The following is a 22,801-nucleotide window of genomic DNA, read 5'->3' as shown; positions in this document are numbered from 1 at the left end:
TAGGCGACCGCGGCCTTCTGTATTAGGGCTTTTACCCTCTCTCTCCTTTTCTGGAGCTTGCTTGGGCCCTCTCCCGGTTGGGCCCAGGTCCAGTCCATCAACTCAGACTGCGTGACCAGGAATAACTTCTCCTCCCTGGAGAGGTCTCTCACCCCGGGGGGGGTTGTCTGAGACCCAGGCCGGGAAAGGGGCCCCGAGCCTGGGCTGGCCGACGCCATGAGGCTGGATGTCCAAAACAGCCGTGGTTCTCCACAGAGCTCCTCCACACACGTCTGCTCTCCTGGAAAGCCTCTCCTGGTGTGTACTGCGTTCAGGGCACGCACAAGCTCCTACCGCTGACTGCAAGCTCTATTTAAAACGAGCAAGATAGTTTGCTATATAGGTGGATATAGCAGTGTATACTGGGTTCAGAGCACGCAGACAGCACGCACAAGCTCCTACCGATGACTGCAAGCTCTATTTAAAACGAGCAAGATAGTTTGCTATATAGGTGGATATAGCGGTGTATACTGGGTTCAGAGCACGCAGACAGCACACACAAGCTCCTACCGCTGACTGCAAGCTCTATTTAAAACGAGCAAGATAGTTTGCTATATAGGTGGATATAGCGGTGTATACTGGGTTCAAAGCACGCAGACAGCACACACAAGCTCCTACCGCTGACTGCAAGCTCTATTTAAAATGAGCAAGATAGTTTGCTATATAGGTGGATATAGCAGTGTATACTGGGTTCAGAGTACGCAGACAGCACGCACAAGCTCCTAACACTGACTGCAAGCTCTATTATAAAAGATAGATATATCGCTAGCTATATAGGTGAATATAGCGGTGTATAGTGCTGTCAGGGCACGCAGACAACAACCACTACAGAAGAGCAAGAACGAAAAATCGGCCGATAACAATCGGTGTATACTGTGTTGAAGGTACACAGAACACCCACTAACTGCTTCAGACGCCAACACACTACACAAGGCCGCCGCGCTGGTGGCCTTATATAGTGTGGGGCGTGTACTACACAGCCTGAGCTATGATTGGCACAGGCATCCTGCCTATAGCCAATCATGGCTCTCCTCGCTGCCGCTACATATGTTCGATTCGAACACGAAGCTCATCCCTAGACATGAGGCATTTGGCAGCAGAAGCAGAGCATGCGGGAACGTCAAATACCCTTTTAAAGGAGGCCACAAAGTTAGGCTAACTCAAGACAACAGGTTTTTGCATCTCCCATAGAGGGTTTGCCCAGGCCAAGGCTCTCTCAGAAAGCAAAGATATCACGAAACCTACTTTTGCTTCTGTCCGTGGGAAACATCCGGGGCAACATTTTAAAGTAAATCTCAACCTGGTTGAGAAACCCTCTGCATTGAACTGGATTGCCCTCAAATCGCTGGGGAGGCGGAACGGAACCAGACATACCTCTTATAGAGGTAACACTCGAGGCGGGTGCCCACACAGAGATTGGTGCAGCAGCAGGGGCGGCCTGCAACTCGGGTTGTACCGGAGCAGCCACAGTGGTGGATTCCAGGTGAGCCGTGCGACTCAATAGCATTTGTAATGCTATGGCAAACTGATCCATGCGGTAGTCTTGGTCATCCAATCTGGGAAAAATATTACCGACAAGTGGATTGACTGTATCTCCTAAATTCATGGCCTTCGCCTACTGTCAGAAACAATGAACCAGACCGAGACAGAAGTACAATTAAATCACACTTGTTTATTAATAAAAAAATAAAAAGGTAAATAGAGTAAGCATAGTCAAAGCATAGCCAGAGTCTAGTAACCGGATCGAGTAGTCAGCCAGTCCAGAGTTCAATAACCAGATCCGGTAATCAGCCAGGCCAGAAGTCAGAGATCCAAGTGGAGCAACAGCAAGCAGGATAAGGAGCCAGAAGGGATGTCAGCAAGGCAGTCTTTAAACAGAACTGCAGGAGATGGTTTCTTGTGATGTGACCAAGGCAAAGGCAGAGATGAAGTGAGCTGGACAGCTTTAAGTAGGCAGGTCAGACGAGCAGGATCAGGAACAGTTGGGTAACTGTGGAGAGAGATGAGAGCTGGCAATCAGCCGGCAGCTGAGCAGCCAGCCCAGAGAAGGAAGGGATAAGCCAGCCCTGACAGTAAGCTGGTGTAGTTGCTGTTGCATGTGATCAGTGGAGTCCTGTAGCGGGGTTGAATGTCCTCCATCCAACCTAGCCAGGTTCCCAACTTGGTTATTCTGTCCCACAATTTGTTGATTTTTTTTTTCAGATCAGTAAACTGTCAACCTTCACCTCATTTATCTTTGAAGTTGGCTTAGCCTGGCATGGGGAGAGGGCATCTAGCCTGCTGTGTTGCAGCCAGTTACTCTGACTCGGGGGAAGACGTTTCTGCCATCTTCTCCCTGCAACTCTCTCTTCTGCCGTCGAAACCTGTCAAATTCGTTGCTAGTATCTGGAACCTTCTGAGGGGAGAGACATAGTGGGCTAGGCAAGTAGACCCCCAGGTGGTAACAGAATAGTCTAGTAGAGCTGGTTTACTGAAGAAAAAAGGATGGTTCACGAGTTTCATGAGTGCTTCCACAAGCATCTTACTCCATGCTGCTCCAGACTACGCCCATCACCTTTTATCAAAAGATTGGTTATTATATTGTTTGTGTGCACTAAAACGAATTTAAGTGTTTTTTTCCTGAAAATCTGCATTTGATAAATGGGTGCACAAATAGCATGCAACATAAAAATATGCAACAACCATTTTTTTCTCTAGGGCCTCTGCTTTCAGAAAATACTAAATTTGTGGGTGTTTTACGTAATTTTCTAGCAAAAAAATCTAATTTTAACATACAAGAAAAAAAGTTCAAAATTGTCCCAGATGGCAAATGGTTAAAGAGGAAGTAAACCCTGATGGGTTTACTTCCTCTTTCATTCCCTGCAAAGGTAAAGCATAATGGACTACTATGCATCGCATAGTAGTCCATTATGTGTCACTTACCTGACACAGGAGCCAGCAAAGTCACTGCCGTCCCCTGTAGTCCGGCGCATCCATCTTCTCGGTGGGTCTCCGTGGGTCTCGCTGCTCTGCTGCTGTCATTCGGCAAAGCCGCGATGACGTCGCTCCCACGCATGCGCACGGGAGCCGCCACTCGCGGCATATCGCCGTTGACCGCGACACTCCGCAGACAGTGGTGCCTGTCTTTCGGCAAATATCTCCTAAACCGTGTAGGTTTAGGAGATATTTCTTGGACCTACAGGTAAGCCTTAATCTAGGCTTACCTGTAGGTCAAAGTTGGTTGTAAGGGTTTACAACCACTTTAAAGATTCTGTAAACACAATCTGGTTGGCAAACCGTATTCCCTGTACTTACAGAAGTGCTTTCTACAATTATTTCAGCCTCCTAAGCAGTAACAGTGCTGCAGTTCTGACTGGACATGAACCAGTCTGGGAGTGTTGGGTGCTAGGATTCCCAAGCTGTCAGCAATGCTTCCCCATCCAGCCCCTGCATGATCAAAGTGTTTCTGTAGCAAGTACAACAATCTCCTGAGATCGGCATTGAAACCAGCTGCCCAATAAATAAGGACAGCTAGTTTATCATGCAGTGATTTTCAGTTAATCCTTGGAACAAGACCTGGGGCGACTTACAACACCACTTTAAGTCGCCCCAGGCCAGGCGACTTTTGCCGTGGCCAATCAGATAATGAGCTCTGAAGGGGGAACTCCCCGCCAAATAAAAAAAAAATGGCATGGGTTTCCCCTCTGAGAGCATACCAGGCACTTAGGTCTGGTATGGATTCTAAGGGGAACCCACCCCAAAACACCTTGTCCCCATGTTGATGAGGACAAGGGCCTCTTCCCGACAACCCTGGCCGTTGGTTGTCGGGGTCTGCGGGCGGGGGGCTTATCGGAATCTGGGAGCCCCCTTTAATAAGGGGGCCCCCCGGATACCGCCCCCCCACCCTATGTGAATGAGTATGGGGTACAATGTACCCCTACCCATTCACCTGTAAAAAAAAACACAACACGCAAGGGTTAAAATAGTTTATTGCACAGCTCCGGGGGTCTTCTGTCCGTCTTCGGGGGTCTTCTCGCCGGACTCCTCCGCTATGTTCTGCTAGCGGAGGAGCCCGGCTTTCTTCTTCGCCGCCGCCCTTTTCTTCCGACTTCGGGGGTCTTGTCCCCCTATTCGGAGGTCTTGTGCCCCTATTCGGTTCTTCTTGCCGGGCCACCGCGCCTTCTTCTAGCTCTTTTACAGGCGGTGGCCCGGTCTTCTGTTCTTCTCTTCAGATGTTGCCACGTCGCTGCCTCCGGTCACAATGACAGGGACGCAGCGACTTATATAGGGACATCACTGGATGATGTCCCCTGCCCATTATGATGTCACAGTCCCAGCATCCTCTGGGACTGTGACATCATAATGGGTGGGGACATCCTCCGGGATGTCCCTATATAAGTCGCTGCACGCCACATCCCTGTCATTATGACCGGAGGCAGCGACGTGGCAACATCTGAAGAGAAGAACAGAAGACGGCGACAGAAGACCGGGCCACCGCCTGTAAAAGAGCTAGAAGACGCGGTGGCCCGGCAAGAAGAACCGAAGAGGGGGACAAGACCCCCGAAGAGGGGGACAAGATCCCCGAAGTCAGAAGAAGAGGACGGCAGCGAAGAAGAAAGCCGGGCTCCTCCGCTAGTAAAAGAGCTAGCAGAAGATAGCGGAGGAGTCCGGCGAGAAGACCGTCGAAGACGGAAGACCCCCGGAGCTATGCAATAAACTAGTTTAACCCTTGTGTGTTGTGTTTTTTTTTGTACATTTTTTTTCACAGGTGAATGGGTAGGGGTACATTGTACCCCATACTCATTCACATGTTGGGGGGGCGGGATCTGGGGGCCCCCTTATTAAAGGGGGCTTCCAGATTCCTATAAGCCCCCCGCCCGCAGACCCCGACAACCAACGGCCAGGGTTGTCGGGAAGAGGCCCTTGTCCTCATCAACATGGGGACAAGGTGCTTTGGGGTGGGGGAGCCGCAAGGCCCCCCTTCCCCAAGGCACACCCCCATGTTGAGGGCACGCGGCCTGGTACGGCTCAGGAGGGCGCTTGCTCGTCCCCACCCCCTTTCCTGGCCGGCCGGGTAGCGTGCTCGGATAAGGGTCTGGTATGTACCTGGGGGGGAAACCAACGCCGTTTTTTTCGGTTATGGCTCTCATTCACTTACATTGATTTTTACATGTTGTCTGACCTGAAGTCAGACCTGAGTCGCCCCTGTGTTAACCGGCTCTTAATATATATTGCCGCTTACCAATCATTACATGTGGTGGTTGCATTTGTTTCCCTCCCCCCCCCCCCCCCTGTTTTCACCTGGCGATCTGGCCAGTAACACACCTCTGTATCAGGGTGCCTCCACTCTGGATGAATCAGAAACAGAGAGACCTTTAGATTCCCCCCCCCATGTCAGTATTTTATTGGACCACATTTTGCTTTAATTACAGTCTTTAGTCTGTGGAGATATGTCTCTACTAACGTTGCACATCTAGACGTTGCAATATTTGCCCACTCTTCTTTGCAGAACTGCTCAAGTTCCGTTAAAATTTGATGGTGACCATTTGTGGACTGCAGTCTTCAAGTCATTCCACAGATTTTCAATGGGGTTTAAGTCTGGGCTCTGACTAGGCCATGCAAGGACATTCACCTTTTTCTCCTTGAACTGCTCGTCTGTCATCGTCGGACTGGAAGGTAAACCTTCTTCCATTGACAACTTTCTAGCAGAGGGCAGCAGATTTTCCTGAAGAATTTGATGGTATTTTTCTCCATCCATTTTTCCTTCTAATCTGACAAGCACCTCAGTCCCTGCTGCAGAGAAACACCCCCATAACAGGATATTACCCCCTCCATGCTTTACTGTAGAAATGTTTTTTTTTGGATAATGATCTATATTTGATTTCCGCCAGATATATCATTTGGTATTGAGGCCAAATAATTCAATTTTAGTCTCATCTGACCATAACATGTTTTCCATAGGGCCTCAGAATCTTCAAGGTGCGTTGTGGCCTTTCTTGAGTGGCTTTTGTTGCAACCCCTCACACAAGCCATGTTTTTGGAGAATATGTGATATTGTCACATGCATGACCACTCTTTGTCGTAAATTCCTGCAACTGCTTCAGAGTTGCTATAGGCCTCTTGGTAGCCTCTTTGACTAGTTTCCACCTGGCTCTTTCATCCAGTTTGGTGCAAGGCCCTTATCCAGGAAGGATCTGTGTTGTACCAAATGCCTTCCACTTCTTAAAGTGTAAGTAAACCCCCCTATTGTTTTCAGCCAATGAAGCTGCCATTTTTGCCTCTGTTTAACCACTTAAGGAACAAGCCTCTTTTTGACACTTGTTGTTTACAAGTTAAAATCACTTTATTTTGCTAGAAAATTACTTAAAACCCCCAAACATTATATATATTTTTTCAGACACCCACCCTGGAGAATAAAATGACGGTTGTTGCGATACTTTATGTCACACCATATTTGCGCAGCAGTCTTACAAGCACAATTTTTTGGGAAAAAATACACTTTTTGACTTAAAAAAATAAGTAAAGTTAAAAAAAAACAGTAAAGTTTGCCCAATTTTTTTTTATCGTGAAAGATATTATGCCGAGTAAATTGATACCCAACATGTCATGCTTCAAAAACGCAGCCGCTCATGGAATGGAGACAAACTTTGACCCTTAAAACTTTTTAAATTTCTACCGGTTACATGTTTAGAGTTACAGAGGAGGTCTAGTGCTAGAATTATTGCTCTCGCTCTAACAATAGTGGCAACATCTCACATGTGTAGTTTGAACACGGACCTACGTATGCATTTGATTCTGCGCGTAAGCTCGGCGGGACGGGACGCTTTAAATTTTATTTACTTTTTATTTTTACACTGTCCTTTTAAAAAAATGTAAACATCCCTTGTAACAGAAAAAAAGCATGACAGGACCTCTTAAATGTGAGACCTGGGGTCAAAAAGACCTCAGATCTAACATTCACACAAAAATGCAATAAAAAATAAATAAAAGTAATTTTTTTGCAAAAATAATAAAAATTTCCCCTTTAAGACCATTGGGCGTAAGTGACATTTGACATCGCTTCCACCATTCAATGTTATGGAGCCGAGTGGGGGCCATCTTTCCCTTACTCGTCTCCATACCTATCAGGGGGAAGGATGCGATCGTCTCCGCCACTACCGACGGCTCTGGTAAGCGGCGGAAATGACTGGAATGCGGCAGAGGGGCCCTCGCCTGCCCCCGATAAAAGTGATCTTGCAGCAAATCCGCTGCAGAGACCACTTTTATCTGAAAGAGCGCCACTCACCATTGTTGAATATACCGGGGTTATGGCAACTATCTGCTGCCATAACAACGGTATTTAGTGTCAAAGTACTGATGTACAATGACGGCGATTTGCGCTAAATGGTTAATCTACAACTGCCATGATACTGCACATGTGATCAGTTATGACACCAGCCATTGGATGGTTTGACAGTTTGAGAGCACAACCAATGGAAGTGTTACATTTCCCATGCGTGCCGGTAATGGATGGGTTTACTTCTGCTTTAATGATAGACTTCACTGTGCTTCCAAGCATTGATGAAGCCTTTGACTTTTTTTTTTTGTATCCATCTCCAGACTTGTGCCTGTCCACAACTTTTGACAGTGCCCTGCCACACATAGTTGATTATTTGCTTCAGTACACTATCAGGGACTGAATTGCTCCAGGAAAGCTCTTTTCGTGCTGATCACAGTTGAAAGTCAAATGGCTTTGTGTGCCATTTAGAAGATGATTAGCTACACCCGATTGAGTTATACACGTCATTTTTTTTTGGGGGGGGGGGGTCCTTTTTCCAACTCAATGATTTTGTTTTCTATTTTTTTTTTTCTGATATGTTTGTGTGTATCTTTCATGTGGACGTTATAAGTTGCACTGAGTAAATACAGCTGGATAAAACAAGAATTGTGTCTGTCTTCATTTCAGGCTGCAAAGAATCATGTGATTATTTTAAAGGAGGGGGTTATTTTCTATACCCACTGTAGATGTTGGATGTACTAGCAGGTTTAAATATACTAATAAATTGAAGCCAAACTCCAGCTCACACTTTATTCTCAGTTTCAGCAAACAATATTTTTTCCTTTTGGGATAAAGGTTTTACATAAATTAAACTAATCATTGTAAGCGGAGAATGGTTTGTTTCAGCCCCTTAACTGCTATATCTGCAGGGCAGCTTGTTCAGTTGAAAAACAACAGACCTACTGGCTGGATCACCAGGTGAAAATAGAAGAAAGCCAAAAAAAAATTAGTGCCTATGGAACCATTCAAATCAGTTCAACTCCGACTTGAAAAGGTTCCTTCCCTATTTTTGATTTCATGTGCGACTTGCAAAGACATCTGTAGATGAAGTCGCACAGATGTCGGCAACCCACACATGAAATCACACTGACCAGCTCCTCTAGAATTGTGCTAAAGTAGCACAATTTCAATTCCACGTTCAATTCTCGTTCGAGCGACTTGTCATGCGATTTGACAGGGCAAATCGCATGACAAGATGCATCATAATGCCAGCAATTGCACCGTTAAAATCCATGCGATGCCAACTTTGCCTCACCGCATTCATTTGAAAAAGTTCCTGCACTACTTTTGGCTATTTCAGGTGTGACTTGCATAAACATTTGTGCATGAAGCCCCACCGACGTCTTCCAAGTCGCATTGACATGCGAATTTGAAATGGTTGTGATTTCAAAGCTGCCATAAGAATGAGGGCTTAGTAATAACAGGAGGTGATACTGCTTTAATAATTGAAAGACAGAAGCTGACTGGTTGCCATGCACAGCTGTTCCATATTCAGTCTGCTCCTATCTCAGTATTATCCCCTCAATAGGGGAACTTTTTTAAAACTGGAGCACACCGAATTTAGAGCAGCTGTACATGGTAACCAATAAGACTCCATTCACACCATAGTGGTCCATTTCGCGGAATTCCCACGATTCTGCCCCGAATTTGGAAACACCGCAAATCATGGGACGCCCCTGTAATCCCCGTTAATTTAAATGGCACGAAATCCCGGCATGATTTTGCTGCAAATGTTATCGGGCGAAGAACTTCTTTTGGGCATCCCGCGATTCTGTTCGGGCAATTTGGAGGCATTCAAAGTAACAGTGATTACAAGTGCGTCCCGTGATTTGCGGTATTTCCCAATTGGCATGGCAGAATTGTGGCGCTTTTGCCCACAAAACGGAACACCATAGTGTGAATAGAGCCAGAGGGAGTTATTTACGAAAGGCAAATCCACTTTGCACTACAAGTGCACTTGAAATTGCACTTGGAAGTGCAGTCGCTGTAGATCTGAGGGGGACATGCAAGGAAAATTAAAAACAGCATTTTAGCATGCACATGATTGGATGATAAAATCAGCAGAGCTTCCCCTCATTTAAGATCTACCCCTGAGATTTACAGCGACTGCACTTCCAAGTGCACTTTCAGTGCAAATTAAAGCGCACCTTGCACTTGTAGTGCAAAGTGGACTTGCCTTTCGCAAATACACCCCCCCCCCCCCCCCAGTCTTTATCTTCAGCTTGTTTATTTAGGGCTCATTTAAACTTGAAGGTCAGTAAAAATTTGTAAATAAGGTGAAAAAAAAAAAAAGTTTCACTGTCCCCCCCCAAACTGAAAAGGCAGCTGGACGGAGGTATAAACATGTTGTAATGCTTTGATTCATGGTGGTGGAAAATATCATCCCCCATGGCATTCATGTGACCCATGCCACAAGCTTAAAGCGGTAGTAAAGCCGCTGTTTTTTTTTCTTTCATACCTGCAAGGGAAAAGGCATAATGAGCTATTATGCACCGCATACTAGCTCATTATGAAATACTTACCTTATAACGAGGCCCCGACATCTCGCCCGATGCACGCCGAGGGAGCTGAGATGTTCCCTTGGCGTGTCTTCCGGGTATGGGTGGCCGGAGCCGTGATATTGTCACTCCCGCGCATTCGCACGGGAGATTTCTTCCCAGCAGGGTCAGGTGTCTGCCGGACTTTCAGCCGAGAATCCCCTGTGCGCATGTGCCGCTGCAGTCAGATTTTTTTTACCTACAGGTAAGCCTTATTATAAGCTTTCCTGTAGGTAAAAGGTGTAAAAAGGAATATCCAACTGCTTTAAGCAGCATATCACCTGCAATGCCTTTTAGAGGAGCAGCAAACTCTGCCACTTGCATACCTCCCAACTTTTGAACTTGAGAATGGGGGACATTTCTGCAAGATAGCGAAGGCAGGAAGGATGGCTTACTACAGGGTATGGAAGGCAGGAAGGACGTCTCACTACAGGGCCTGGAAGCCAGGATCACTACAGGGCATCAAAGGCAGGAAAGATGGATCACTACAGGGCATGGAAGGCAGGAAGGATGGATCACTACAGGGCATGGAAGGCAGAAAGGATGGATCACTACAGGGCATGGAAGGCAGAAAGGATGGATCACTACAGGGCATGGAAGGCAGAAAGGATGGATCACTACAGGGCATGGAAGGCAGAAAGGATGGATCACTACAGGGCATGGAAGGCAGAAAGGATGGATCACTACAGGGCATGGAAGGCAGAAAGGATGGATCACTACAGGGCATGGAAGGCAGAAAGGATGGATCACTACAGGGCATGGAAGGCAGGAAAGGTGGATCACTACAGGGCATGGAAGGATGGACGACTACAGGGCATGGAAGGCAGGATCACTACAGGAACAAATGGCCCCTGCCCCCACCTATAACTGGCCTTCAAAGCAAGGAACAGGAGCACATCGGACTCCCAATACATCACACAATGGCAGCAAAGGTGCCCAGTGTGTCCCTGGACCAGGATCACTACAGAGCATGGAAGGGAGGAAGGATGGATCACCTGCCCACGCAACTCCTTCACAGCACAGCATTGGCTGCATGCCGGAGGTTGAGGGTGGGCACAGGGGACACGGGGAGAACTGGCCTTCCTCCTAACTTCTTGTACCTGATGGATCCAGAGCTGGCTGGGTGGCTGTATACTGAACCACCCCTAGGTGCAGCGCAGAGTAGAGCACACTGGACAAAAAGATTAATGGAGTCTAAACCGAAACCCCGCTGTGGGACTCAGCCCGGATTCACAGGACACCAAGATCAACTTTATATTCCGGGATGGTCCAGGCAAATCCGGGAAGGTAAGCCACTAGTGTAAACCTAGGCAAGCGCAACTAACCCCTTGTATCATGTACAACCAAGGACTCTGATCTCCAGTCCCCGTGGTGCTAGTGATCAGCATTGACCCCTCATTTAAAGCGGTAGTAAACCCGCAATGTTTTTTTTTTTTTTTTTAAACCTGCAAAGCAAAAGGCATAATGAGCTAGTATGCACCGCATACTAGCTCATTATGAAATACTTACCTTAGAACGAGGCCCCGACATCTGGCCCGATCCACGCCGAGGGAGCCGACATGCTCCCTTGGCGTCTCTTCCGGGTATCGCGGCTCCGGCGCTGTGAGTGGCCGGAGCCGCGATATCGTCACTCCCGCGCATGCGCGCGGGAGATTTCAGTCCGGCCGCACGAGCGCTGCCGGATTTTCACGGAGAGAACCCCCTTGTGCGCATGCGCCGCTGCAGTCAGCGGCGCATACCGAGGGGAATATCTCCTAAACCGTACAGGTTTAGGAGATATTTTTTTTACCTACAGGTAAGCCTTATTATAGGCTTTCCTGTAGGTAAAAGTTAAAAAAATGACCATACTACCACTTTAACAAATTGACAGTTCAGTTGAGAGCACAAGCAACTGAGACATTTATCATTCATAGCCACCTTAAATGCAACTATCTAGCTTAAAAAAAATTAAAGCTAGAAGCGGATTGGTTGCCTTCCTATGCTGCTCCAGATTGTGGATGCATGCGTTTATTCATGTGGGATATGACAGGGCCTTCCAAGCTCCGCAATGTAATAACAGCAGGCCGGTGTTGTAAAATTTCATGCGACCCGTGATTTTCGCTCACCCCGTCACTTCCGGTGAGGCTACGTCATTCGCACAGCTGACGGCGGGCCTTTACTGCGCATGTGTCAATCCCCTGCCCTTAACAGCGCATGCGCTGTAGATTTATTCTCACGGTGGAGAAAAATTATAGCCTCGAGTGGGCGGAGACTTGCGGGTGGGCGGGCGGAGCTGAACAGATGCTCAGGACGTCAGCAGCAGCCCCGCCCACCCTAATAACATGCCTCTGAATATTAAGTGGTGGTGAAAAATCATACTCAAGTGGGCGGAGATTTTCTCCAGGCGGAGGCTTCAGGAAAATGTCTCCGGAATCAGGGACAGGTGTGAATAGAGACGAGTCCTGGAAGATGCTGATAAAAGGGACATTGGTGGAATGGAAGGGGTTTGGAGAGGAGGTGGGCAGAGGAGCTGTTTTGGTCTAAAGCAGCAAAAGAATCACAACTCCCAGCAGGTGAGGGGGGGCTGAGTTCTGGAGCTTGTGGGCTTTGCTGGGACTTTGTAGTTCAGTTCTAGGTGGAGGAAGGATACACAGAGCATGCTGGGATATGTAGTGCTCCGGTGTGGGGGAGGGGACATGCTGGGATATGTAGTGCTCCGGTGTGGGGGGACGGGACATGCTGCGATATGTAGTGCTCTGGTGTGGGGGAGGGGGACATGCTGGGATATGTAGTGCTCTGGTGTGGGGGAGGGGACATGCTGGGATATGTAGTGCTCCGGTGTGGGGGAGGGGACATGCTGGGATATGTAGTGCTCCGGTGTGGGGGGACGGGACATGCTGCGATATGTAGTGCTCTGGTGTGGGGGAGGGGACATGCTGGGATATGTAGTGCTCTGGTGTGGGGGAGGGGACATGCTGGGATAGGTAGTGCTCTGGTGTGTGTGTGTGTGTGTGTGTGTGTGTGTGTGTGTGTGTGTGTGTGTGTGTGGGGGGGGGGGGGACATGCTGGGATATGTAGTACTCCTCCAGTGTGGGGGATAATGTATAGATTGATGTCGGTGTCCCCGTCTCATCTCCTTCCTGTCTCCTCTCTCAGGCACCATGCTGTACGAAATCTCCAGGATCATCCAGGGCGGCGCTGCCGTCTGCCGCCACGCCTCCACCGCCGCCGCCGCCAGGGTAGAGCATGAACACCTATTCCCTGTGAGTACTGATTGGTTGGGGGAGGGGTTAACCGCCTGGAGTGTCCCCAGTGGGGGAGGGGCATGCCACCTAATGTGCGCGCTCTGCTGCCGGACGGAGCCCCATAGACACTATGCCTCTCTGGATATAAATTTGGATACATTTGTAGCCATTCGGATGTATCTGAATCTCGGAGATGAAATGGTAACACATTTTTGTTGAAATTTAATTTACGTTCATCGTTTTCTCACCCATTCCAAATTATTTATGTACGACTTGGATTCGGATCGTTTGGGGGGAGGGGGAGAAACAAAAAGGTCAACCGATTCGAATCCTGTGTCAAGAAATAGCTGGTTGCTAAAGGGGGGGGGTGGCCGCCGCCGCCTCCTTAACAACCAATGAGTCATCAGCTGTCAGCGGGCTTCCCTACTGGCTGAAATGTAAAACACCCCACCCCCTTTGTGACATCAACAGCCCAGCGTTACCTGGTTGGTGATGTCACAGGGGCGGGGCCACCCCTTAGCCATGTAAGAACCGTCGGACATTCAACAGCGTGGAGCGTTCGAAAGGGGTTTTTATTTATTTTTAAATTTTTTGGGGTGGAAAGGGTAGGGGTACTACGTACCTCATACTCATTCACATAGTTGGAGGTAGTGTGGGATCTGGGGGGGACTCCTTTGTTTTTTTGCCAATACCCCCCCCCCCCCCCCTTTCCTTGCCTGCCCCCCGGTCTGCATCGGATAAGGGCCTGGGGGGGACTTTTTATTTACTATTTTTGATCTATGTACACCATACTCATTCACATAGGTGGGTAGGGCGGGATCTGGGGTCCCCCCCCCACAACCACCAGCCAGGGTTGTTGGAAAGAGGCCCTTGTCCCCATCAGCATGGTGCTTAGGGCAGGGCCCTGGTATGGTGACCTGGTATGGTTTGGGGTGGGGGGGCACTTGCTCATACACCCCCCCTTCCCCCTTTCCTGGGTTGCATGCTTGGATAAAGGTCCGGACCCCTATGCTTTTTTTTTTTTTTTTTTTTTTATTCCTCTTCCCCATCGGGGGGGGGGGGGGGGGGCTGGTGCCCATGCAGGGTTGGTTGTTGGGGGGGGGGGTTTGTTTTTTTTTCCAGGATTTTCTATTGCCAGCACTCATTTGTTTTTACGTTTCAGCTGTCAGTGGGGAATCCCGCTGACAGCCAACGAGTCGTCGGTTGCTAAGGACGTGGCGGACGGCGCCCCCAGCCCGATCCTTAGCAACCAGCTATTTCTTCACACAGAATTTGAATCATTGATCGTGTGGTGTTTGTGTTTTGTTTTGGGTTTTGTTTTGTATTGTTTTTTGTTTTTTTTATTTTTTGTTTTTTACGAGTTCAAATTGTTTTTCAAAAAATTGTGGAATCCGTCAGAAAATGAATAAACAAAATTAAAATTTTTAACTAAAATTCTGAAACCAAAATTTGGTAACGTAAGAAATTTGAATGTTCTGCACACACCTCTAGTGCCGCTCACACCCTGACCGCGGGACGGTGATCGCTGTCAGTGGGAGGTGATCCCAAACATCTGCTTCCTATAGGCTGAATATCCACCAAAGACTCCACCCAGAATGTCTTCTTTTTAACCCTCCCAATCATAGAAAAGCCAAAGCGAAGGGCACAGGTCTGACATCTGTTTATTTATTTATTTTTAAATCTGCAGGCCGCCCTCCAACCGCGGGACTACGCCGTGCCCAACCCCACCTGGAACCCCGAAACCAAGAGGCTGTACGAGGAGCTGAGCCGAGACCCGAGCTGGAGGAGACTTCCCTCCTACGAGGAGTTCGCTGGCAGCAGATCGAGTACAAGAATAAGAATAGTGTTTGGCTGTGGTGGGGGATGACATTAGAGTGTAAGCTCCTCTGGTGACCTCTGACCTCCTCCTGTACAGGTATGAGCCTGGAGGCCGACGGGGAAACTCGTTTCTTCACCAGGAACCTGGATCAGGAAGGAATCGGCTTCGAGTATTGTATGTTCTATAACGAGGCGGAGAAGAGGACAGTCTGCATATTCCAGCCCGGGCCCTATCTGGGGGGCCTCGCAGGGTGAGCGTTATTTTCTTTTTTTTTTTTTTCTTTTTTTTTTTCTTCGCAGAGCCTACCCTAACCAGAATCCTTTGGTTCCTCGGGCTCTCCTTGTTCTCCTTCCACCTCTCGCGTCCCCTCTTGCCTTCTTCTAGGTACACACACGGGGGCTGCATCGCCACCATCGTAGACTCCACCGTGGGGGCGGGAATTGTAAACGGCATCGGACCGGCTATGACCGCCAACCTGAACCTCGACTATCGGAGGTAAGCGCCCAGGGGGGAGAAGAGGACCTACCTGACACTACATGGTTGTCAGGAGATTGTACAATCGATGGCCGGCGGTGATGATGTGGTAGTGACAGGGGAAGAATAATATTGGGGAGACTCTCGCGGGGGGGGGGGGGGGTAGGAGTTGTTGATGTTCTGAAGCTGTGATAGCAGAGAGGTGTAATGAGGTTCTCTTTGTGTCTGTAGTCCGATTCCTCTGGGATCCACAGTCCTCATAGACAGCCGAGTGGAGAAGGTCGACGGTCAGAAAGTCTACACCAGATGCCAGGTCCGCAGTCATGACAGCGCTGTGCTTCACAGCGAGGCCACCGGTGAGGACTACTGCTGGGAAATCTTCATTCTGTAACTCCATTCCTTCCTCTCTTGTCTCTCCTGTCACTCATCTGTGGTTTCTGATCTGTCGCTCCTGTCATTGCTCTTCTGTCCCTCCTCCTCTGCCATTCCTGTTTCTTGTCTGCTGTTCCTGACTCTGCTCCTTTGTTGCTCCTCTGCCGGTGCTGGCGTTGCTCCGCTGCCATTCCTGTTTCTTGTCTGCTGTTCCTGTTGCTGCCCCTCTGCCATTCCTGACATTGCTCCTCTGTCCCTTCTTGTTGCTGCTCCTCTCTCCTTCTTGTCTGCCGTTCCTCTGTTGCTGCTCCTCCTCTGTCTCTCCTGTCATTGCTCCCGACGTTGCTCCTCTGCTGTTCCTCTTCATTGTCTGCTGTTCCTGACGTTGCTTCTCTGCCGTTTCTGTTATTGCTCCTCTCTTCCTCTGTCATTCCTGGTGTTGCTCCTCTGTTGTTGCTCCTCTGTCCCTGCTGTTGCTGCTCCTCTCTCCCTCCTTCTCTGCCGTTCCTAGCATTGCTCCTCTGCCATTCCTCTTGTTTCTTGTCTGTTGTTCCTGTCGCTGCTCGTCTGCCGTTCCGGTCGTTGCCAATCCTGTCATTGCTCCTCTGCCATTCCTTTTTGTTTGTTTCTTGTCTGCTGGTCCTGACACTGCTCCTTTGTTGCTCCTCTGCTGTTCCTGTTGCTGCTCCTCTGCCATTCCTGACATTGCTCCTCTGTCCCTCCTTGTTGCTGCTCCTCTCCTTCTTCTCTGCCGTTCCTCTGTTGCTGCTCCGCCTCTGTCTCTCCTGTCATTGCTCCCGACGTTGCTCCTCTGCTGTTCCTCTTCATTGTCTGCTGTTCCTGACGTTGCTTCTCTGCCGTTTCTGTCATTGCTCCTCTCTCTCCCTCCTCTGCCATTCCTGGTGCTGCTCCTCTCTCCCTCTTTCCCGTTCCTGGCTTTGCTCCTCTGCCATTCCTCTTGTTTCTTGTCTGCTGTTCCTGTCGCTGCTCCTCTGCCGTTCCTGTTGCTGCTCCTCTTTCCTTCTCTGCCATTCCTAGCGTTGCTCCTCTGCCACTCCTGTTTGTCTGCTGTTCCTGTCACTGCTCCTCTCTCCCTCCTCTGCCATCCCTGTTGTCTGCTGATCCTGTTGCTGCTCCTCTCTCCCTCCTTCTCTGCCATTCCGGTTTCTTGTCTGCTGTTTCTGTTGCTGCTCCTCTCTCATTCCTCCTCCTCCTCCCTCCTCTGCCTTTTCTGTTGCTCTTGTTGTTGTTCTGACAATTTACACTTTTTTTTTTCTCTCCTCCAGCTTTGTACGTTATGTTGAAGTCAGGAGAATCTGAAGCCCGACTATAATTTGCACATCTCAGACCTCAGGAAATGTTACAGATTCTGTTGGTTGGCAGCTGCACTTTGTACTGTAATGTATCCTGTCTGTCACTAGAGGGCAGCAGATCCCGTACCATAGAAACCCTCCTGGGAGAACTTTTTTATAATGTACTCACCGCTCTCTTGGATTGATCTTTTGTAGCGGTCCCTTTTTTCTAGGTGCAATGACCTCAAACCCGCCCCCACCATGTACCCGTTTTTGTACAGCCCTGTTCTTTGACTCCTCCCAACCAAATGTAATTAATAATCGTTCATAATTATTGTATGTGACGTTTATTTAAACTGAATAAATACAGAAAATATTTTCACAGCATTTCAAGTGTTGCAAATACCTTCATTGTATCTTCTTCATCCTGGGGACCGTTCCTCCTCTCGCTTCATCCTCGGGACCGTTCCTCCTCTCGCTTCATCCTGGGGACCGTTCCTCCTCTCCTCATCCTGGGGAACATAACTCCTTTTGCCTCTTCGAGGGAACCATTCATCCTCTCTCCTCATGCTGGGAACCATTCCTCCTCTCTTCTCACCCTGAGGACCATTCCTACTCCTCATGCTGGGGACCATTCCTCCTCTCCTCTTCTCACCCTGAAGACCATTCCTACTCCTCATCCTGGACACCATTCCTCATCTCTCCTCATCCTGGACACCATTCCTCATCTCTCCTCATCCTGGAGACAATTCCTCCTCTCTCCTCATCCTGGAGACAATTCCTCCTCTCTCCTCATCCTGGAGACAATTCCTCCTCTCTCCTCATCCTGGAGACAATTCCTCCTCTCTCCTCATCCTGGAGACAATTCCTCCTCTCTCCTCATCCTGGAGACAATTCCTCCTCTCTCCTCATCCTGGAGACAATTCCTCCTCTCTCCTCATCCTGGAGACAATTCCTCCTCTCTCCTCATCCTGGAGACAATTCCTCCTCTCTCCTCATCCTGGAGACAATTCCTCCTCTCTCCTCATCCTGGAGACAATTCCTCCTCTCTCCTCATCCTGGAGACAATTCCTCCTCTCTCCTCATCCTGGAGACAATTCCTCCTCTCTCCTCATCCTGGAGACAATTCCTCCTCTCTCCTCATCCTGGAGACAATTCCTCCTCTCTCCTCATCCTGGAGACAATTCCTCCTCTCTCCTCATCCTGGAGACAATTCCTCCTCTCTCCTCATCCTGGAGACAAGGATCCTGGATGAGGAGAGAGGAGGAATTGCCCCCAGGATGAGGAGAGAGGAGGAATGGCCCCCAGGATGAGGAGAGAGGAGGAATGGCCCCCAGGATGAGGAGAGAGGAGGAAGGGTCCCCCAGGATGAGGAGACACAAGAAAGGGTCTCCAGGATGAGGAGAGAGGAGGAATGATCTCCAGGATGAGGAGAGAGGAGGAATGATCTCCAGGATGAATAGAGACAAGAAAGGGTCTCCAGGATGAGGAGGGAGAGGAGGGATGGTCCCCAGGATTAAGAGAGGTATCTCCCCAGCTGGACACAGACACCAGTTCAACCTAACAATGGTTATCCCCATCTTGTCCATGCCATGTACAATCACCCCCCATCCTCTCCATGCCATGTACAATCACCCCCCATCCTCTCCATGCCATGCGCCATCATCCCCCATCCTCTCCATGCCATGTGCCATCTGTTATCCCCCATCCTCTTCATGCCATGTGTCATCATCCCCCATCCTCTCCATGCCATGTGTCATCACCCCCCATCCTTTTCTTTGTTCTTCTCCTGTTAGACACATCCTGAGCCCGGAAGTCCCATCTTCTCCCCCATACCTGAAACTAGACAAGAGAAGTTGGCATTGTCCTCCACCTGAGGCTGGGGACCCCTGAGTTGGTGGACACTTTGGGGGGGGGGGCAGCCTTGTATATGGGGATTCCACCATTCTATGGATCGGGGGCCCCTGTATATTGTTCTCTGCAGCCTTGTCAGCCGGTCCCAGCCACATTGCTACCCATTAATAGACGCTCACAGACCAGCACCTGGTAGAGACGTGGCAGGAGGGACTCCTAAGGGTGAGTGATGGCATGTAAACCTGCAAGACCTAGTGAACCCCTAGAAGAGTGAGTGTGGCTCCACCCACCATATTCTGGGGTCACCGATGAGTCCGGACTCCATATTCTGGGGTGTGGGGTCACCAGTGAGATCAGCCTCCATATTCCAGGATCACCAGTAAGCCCGGCCTCCATATTCTGGAATGTGGGGTCACCAGTGAGATCAGCCTGCATATTTTGGGGTCACTGAGTCCGGACTCCATATTCTGCACTGTGGGGTCACCGCTGGAGCCAGCCTCCATATTCTGGGGTGTGGGGTCACTGGCCTCCATATTCTGGGGTGTGGGGTCACCGGTGGAGCCGGCCCCCATATTCTGCACTATGGGGTCACCGGTGTAGCCGGCCTCCATATTCTGGGGTGTGGGGTCACTGGCCTCCATATTCTGGTGTGTGGGGTCACCGGTGTAGCCGGCCTCCATATTCTGGGGTGTGGGGTCACTGGCCTCCATATTCTGGTGTGTGGGGTCACCGGTGTAGCCGGCCTCCATATTCTGGGGTGTGGGGTCACCGGCCTCCATATTCTGCACTGTGGGGTCACCGGCCCCCATATTCTGCACTATGGGGTCACCGCTGGAGCCGGCCTCCATATTCTGGGGTGTGGGGTCACCGGCCCCCATATTCTGCACTGTGGGGTCACCGCTGGAGCCGGCCTCCATATTCTGGGGTGTGGGGTCACTGGCCTCCATATTCTGGTGTGTGGGGTCACCGGTGTAGCCGGCCTCCATATTCTGGGGTGTGGGGTCACTGGCCTCCATATTCTGGTGTGTGGGGTCACCGGTGTACCCGGCCTCCATATTCTGGGGTGTGGGGTCACTGGCCTCCATATTCTGGTGTGTGGGGTCACCGGTGTAGCCGGCCTCCATATTCTGGGGTGTGGGGTCACTGGCCTCCATATTCTGGGGTGTGGGGTCACCGGTGGAGCTGGCCTCCATATTCTGGGGTGTGGGGTCACTGGCCTCCATATTCTGGAATGTGGGGTCACCAGTGAGATCAGCCTGCATATTTTGGGGTCACTGATGAGTCCGGACTCCATATTCTGCACTGTGGGGTCACCGCTGGAGCCAGCCTCCATATTCTGGGGTGTGGGGTCACTGGCCTCCATATTCTGGGGTGTGGGGTCACCGGTGGAGCCGGCCCCCATATTCTGCACTATGGGGTCACCGGTGTAGCCGGCCTCCATATTCTGGGGTGTGGGGTCACTGGCCTCCATATTCTGGTGTGTGGGGTCACCGGTGTAGCCGGCCTCCATATTCTGGGGTGTGGGGTCACTGGCCTCCATATTCTGGTGTGTGGGGTCACCGGTGTAGCCGGCCTCCATATTCTGGGGTGTGGGGTCACCGGCCTCCATATTCTGCACTGTGGGGTCACCGGCCCCCATATTCTGCACTATGGGGTCACCGCTGGAGCCGGCCTCCATATTCTGGGGTGTGGGGTCACCGGCCCCCATATTCTGCACTGTGGGGTCACCGCTGGAGCCGGCCTCCATATTCTGGGGTGTGGGGTCACTGGCCTCCATATTCTGGTGTGTGGGGTCACCGGTGTAGCCGGCCTCCATATTCTGGGGTGTGGGGTCACTGGCCTCCATATTCTGGTGTGTGGGGTCACCGGTGTAGCCGGCCTCCATATTCTGGGGTGTGGGGTCACTGGCCTCCATATTCTGGTGTGTGGGGTCACCGGTGTAGCCGGCCTCCATATTCTGGGGTGTGGGGTCACTGGCCTCCATATTCTGGGGTGTGGGGTCACCGGTGGAGCTGGCCTCCATATTCTGGGGTGTGGGGTCACTGGCCTCCATATTCTGGGGTGTGGGGTCACCGGCCTCCATATTCTGCACTGTGGGGTCACCGGCCCCCATATTGTGCACTGTGGGGTCACCGCTGGAGCCGGCCTCCATATTCTGGGGTATGGGGTCACTGGCCTCCATATTCTGGGGTGTGGGGTCACCGGCCTCCATATTCTGGGGTGTGGGGTCACCGGCCTCCATATTCTGCACTGTGGGGTCACCGGCCCCCATATTGTGCACTGTGGGGTCACCGCTGGAGCCGGCCTCCATATTCTGGGGTATGGGGTCACTGGCCTCCATATTCTGGGGTGTGGGGTCACCGGCCTCCATATTCTGGGGTGTGGGGTCACCGGCCTCCATATTCTGGGGTGTGGGGTCACCGGCCTCCATATTCTGCACTGTGGGGTCACATATTATAAGATCAAAAACAGGCAGTGGTAAAAAAAAAAAAAAAAAATCTTATAGTAAGTGCATATAGTGGCTCTCCTACTATGTATATTCATTGTGGCCAAAATTGGTGTGTTTCTTGCGTAGGACCGCTGAGCCTTGTTGTTCACAGCTTGAAGCCATGATTTTTCTTCACCAGTGAAGAAAATCTTGGGGTGGGCGGGGACGTTCTCACCATCTGTTCAGCTCCGCCCGCCCACCCGCAAGTCTCCGCCCACTCGAGGCTATAATTTTTCTCCACCGTGAGCATAAATCTACAGCGCATGCGCTGTTAAGGGCAGGGGATTGACACATGCGCAGTAAAGGCCCGCCGTCAGCTGTGCGAATGACGTAGCCTCACCGGAAGTGACGGGGTGAGCGAAAATCACGGGTCGCATGAAATTTTACAACACCGGCCCACCGCTAGAGGGCGTGGCCATGTCACCACTATTTTGAACATGCACAGTACGCCTCGCACTGCAGCAAGTCACGTCTCACTCGCGGCCTTTAACAAGACACCGCACCCGCAGACAGAAGACGCCAACTATGTCACTATCAGCCGTCTTCTGACAGCCGGAGAAGACATGAACATACGCTGCGGCCTTCCCAGCTCCAGCCGCCAACCAAAACTCCTCAGCCATCCCCACCAAGCGCGCCCGTCAGAGACAGTCACGTGCACCAATGCCCTCGCTGGGCGTGGCCGAAAATGCGTCGTGTGCGACCGAACTGGGCGTGGCCATCCGCCTCTCACACGGCCCTGAGCATGTGCGTGGCCCCGCCCCCTCCTCCAGCGGGCCCCCGGATGACGTCTCCTGGCTGGGGGTGTTGGGATTCCTGGGCAAGCTGCTGGGCGCAGTCGCCGCGCTGAAAGCAGCAGAGTACCTGCTCCGTGCGCTGTGTGCAGTCATGGCCTGGAAGTCAGGAGGAGCCAGCCATTCCGAGCTGGTCGGCAACCTGCGCAGTGAGTGTGACAGGAGCAGTGACATCATTGGACATAGGCTGTGTTCCATCCATAGGCGCAGTGACAGCACGGTGCTACGCGTGTACATGTGTGTTAGCCGCATGCTGGAGCGTGCATTCATTTCTATGGAATTCTAGTGCACACAATGATTCCTTATGGGGGATGTGGATTAACTTTCCGGCACCGTGCTGTTCTAGGTGGGCAGGTTACCATACAGCAGGTTGGCCTTTCATTCTGTGCTCTGCGTGAGACATGACAGGTCACTGATCGCAGGATGTTTACTATGGCTTTTACATTTTAATCGTTGTGTAGTATTCCATTTATGACAAGTGTACTTTTTTTCATTGGGTGTAGGAAAACATTGATCTGAGAAAATCTTTGTATGATATGTATGTGGCCCATCCCCTGTAACATGTAGGTAACCTCCACGCTCCCGATGTTGTGTATTAGGAATGAGTTTGGGCA

The 22,801-nt window shown here is 50.5% G+C and overlaps 2 protein-coding genes across 5 annotated transcripts in view; both read left to right on the top strand.

Annotated features, from left to right (window-relative positions):
- The first annotated feature begins 12,056 nt into the window (after positions 1-12,056).
- On the top strand, positions 12,057-17,457 carry LOC143987747 (acyl-coenzyme A thioesterase THEM4-like). The gene is made up of 7 exons (XM_077486739.1): positions 12,057-12,295; positions 13,009-13,115; positions 14,785-14,923; positions 15,013-15,166; positions 15,301-15,411; positions 15,622-15,746; positions 17,049-17,457. The coding sequence occupies exons 1-7, from the start codon at positions 12,274-12,276 to the stop codon at positions 17,093-17,095; spliced, it is 705 nt and encodes a 234-aa protein (XP_077342865.1). The 5' UTR covers positions 12,057-12,273; the 3' UTR covers positions 17,096-17,457.
- Positions 17,458-21,892: 4,435 nt separating this feature from the next.
- The window catches only part of PCMT1 (protein-L-isoaspartate (D-aspartate) O-methyltransferase), a 90,541-nt gene continuing 89,632 nt past the window's right edge, over positions 21,893-22,801 (top strand). The window contains exon 1 of one of the 4 annotated variants that reach the window (XM_077486737.1): positions 21,893-22,336. In XM_077486737.1, coding sequence (XP_077342863.1) covers positions 22,057-22,336 — 280 coding nt within the window. In that variant the 5' untranslated portion in view covers positions 21,893-22,056. Of the gene's footprint in view, positions 22,337-22,466; positions 22,534-22,801 lie in introns of those variants that run through there. The other 3 variants (XM_077486735.1, XM_077486736.1, XM_077486738.1) reach the window with 3 other exon arrangements.

This window comes from Lithobates pipiens, unplaced genomic scaffold, assembly GCF_037356315.1.
Source record: "Lithobates pipiens isolate NorthernLeopardFrog02 unplaced genomic scaffold, aLitPip1_a1.2 Scaffold_18, whole genome shotgun sequence".
Classification (NCBI taxonomy): Eukaryota; Metazoa; Chordata; class Amphibia; order Anura; family Ranidae; genus Lithobates; species Lithobates pipiens.
Note: the sequence above shows the minus strand (reverse complement) of the source record. Positions and strands in the feature narration are given on the sequence as shown.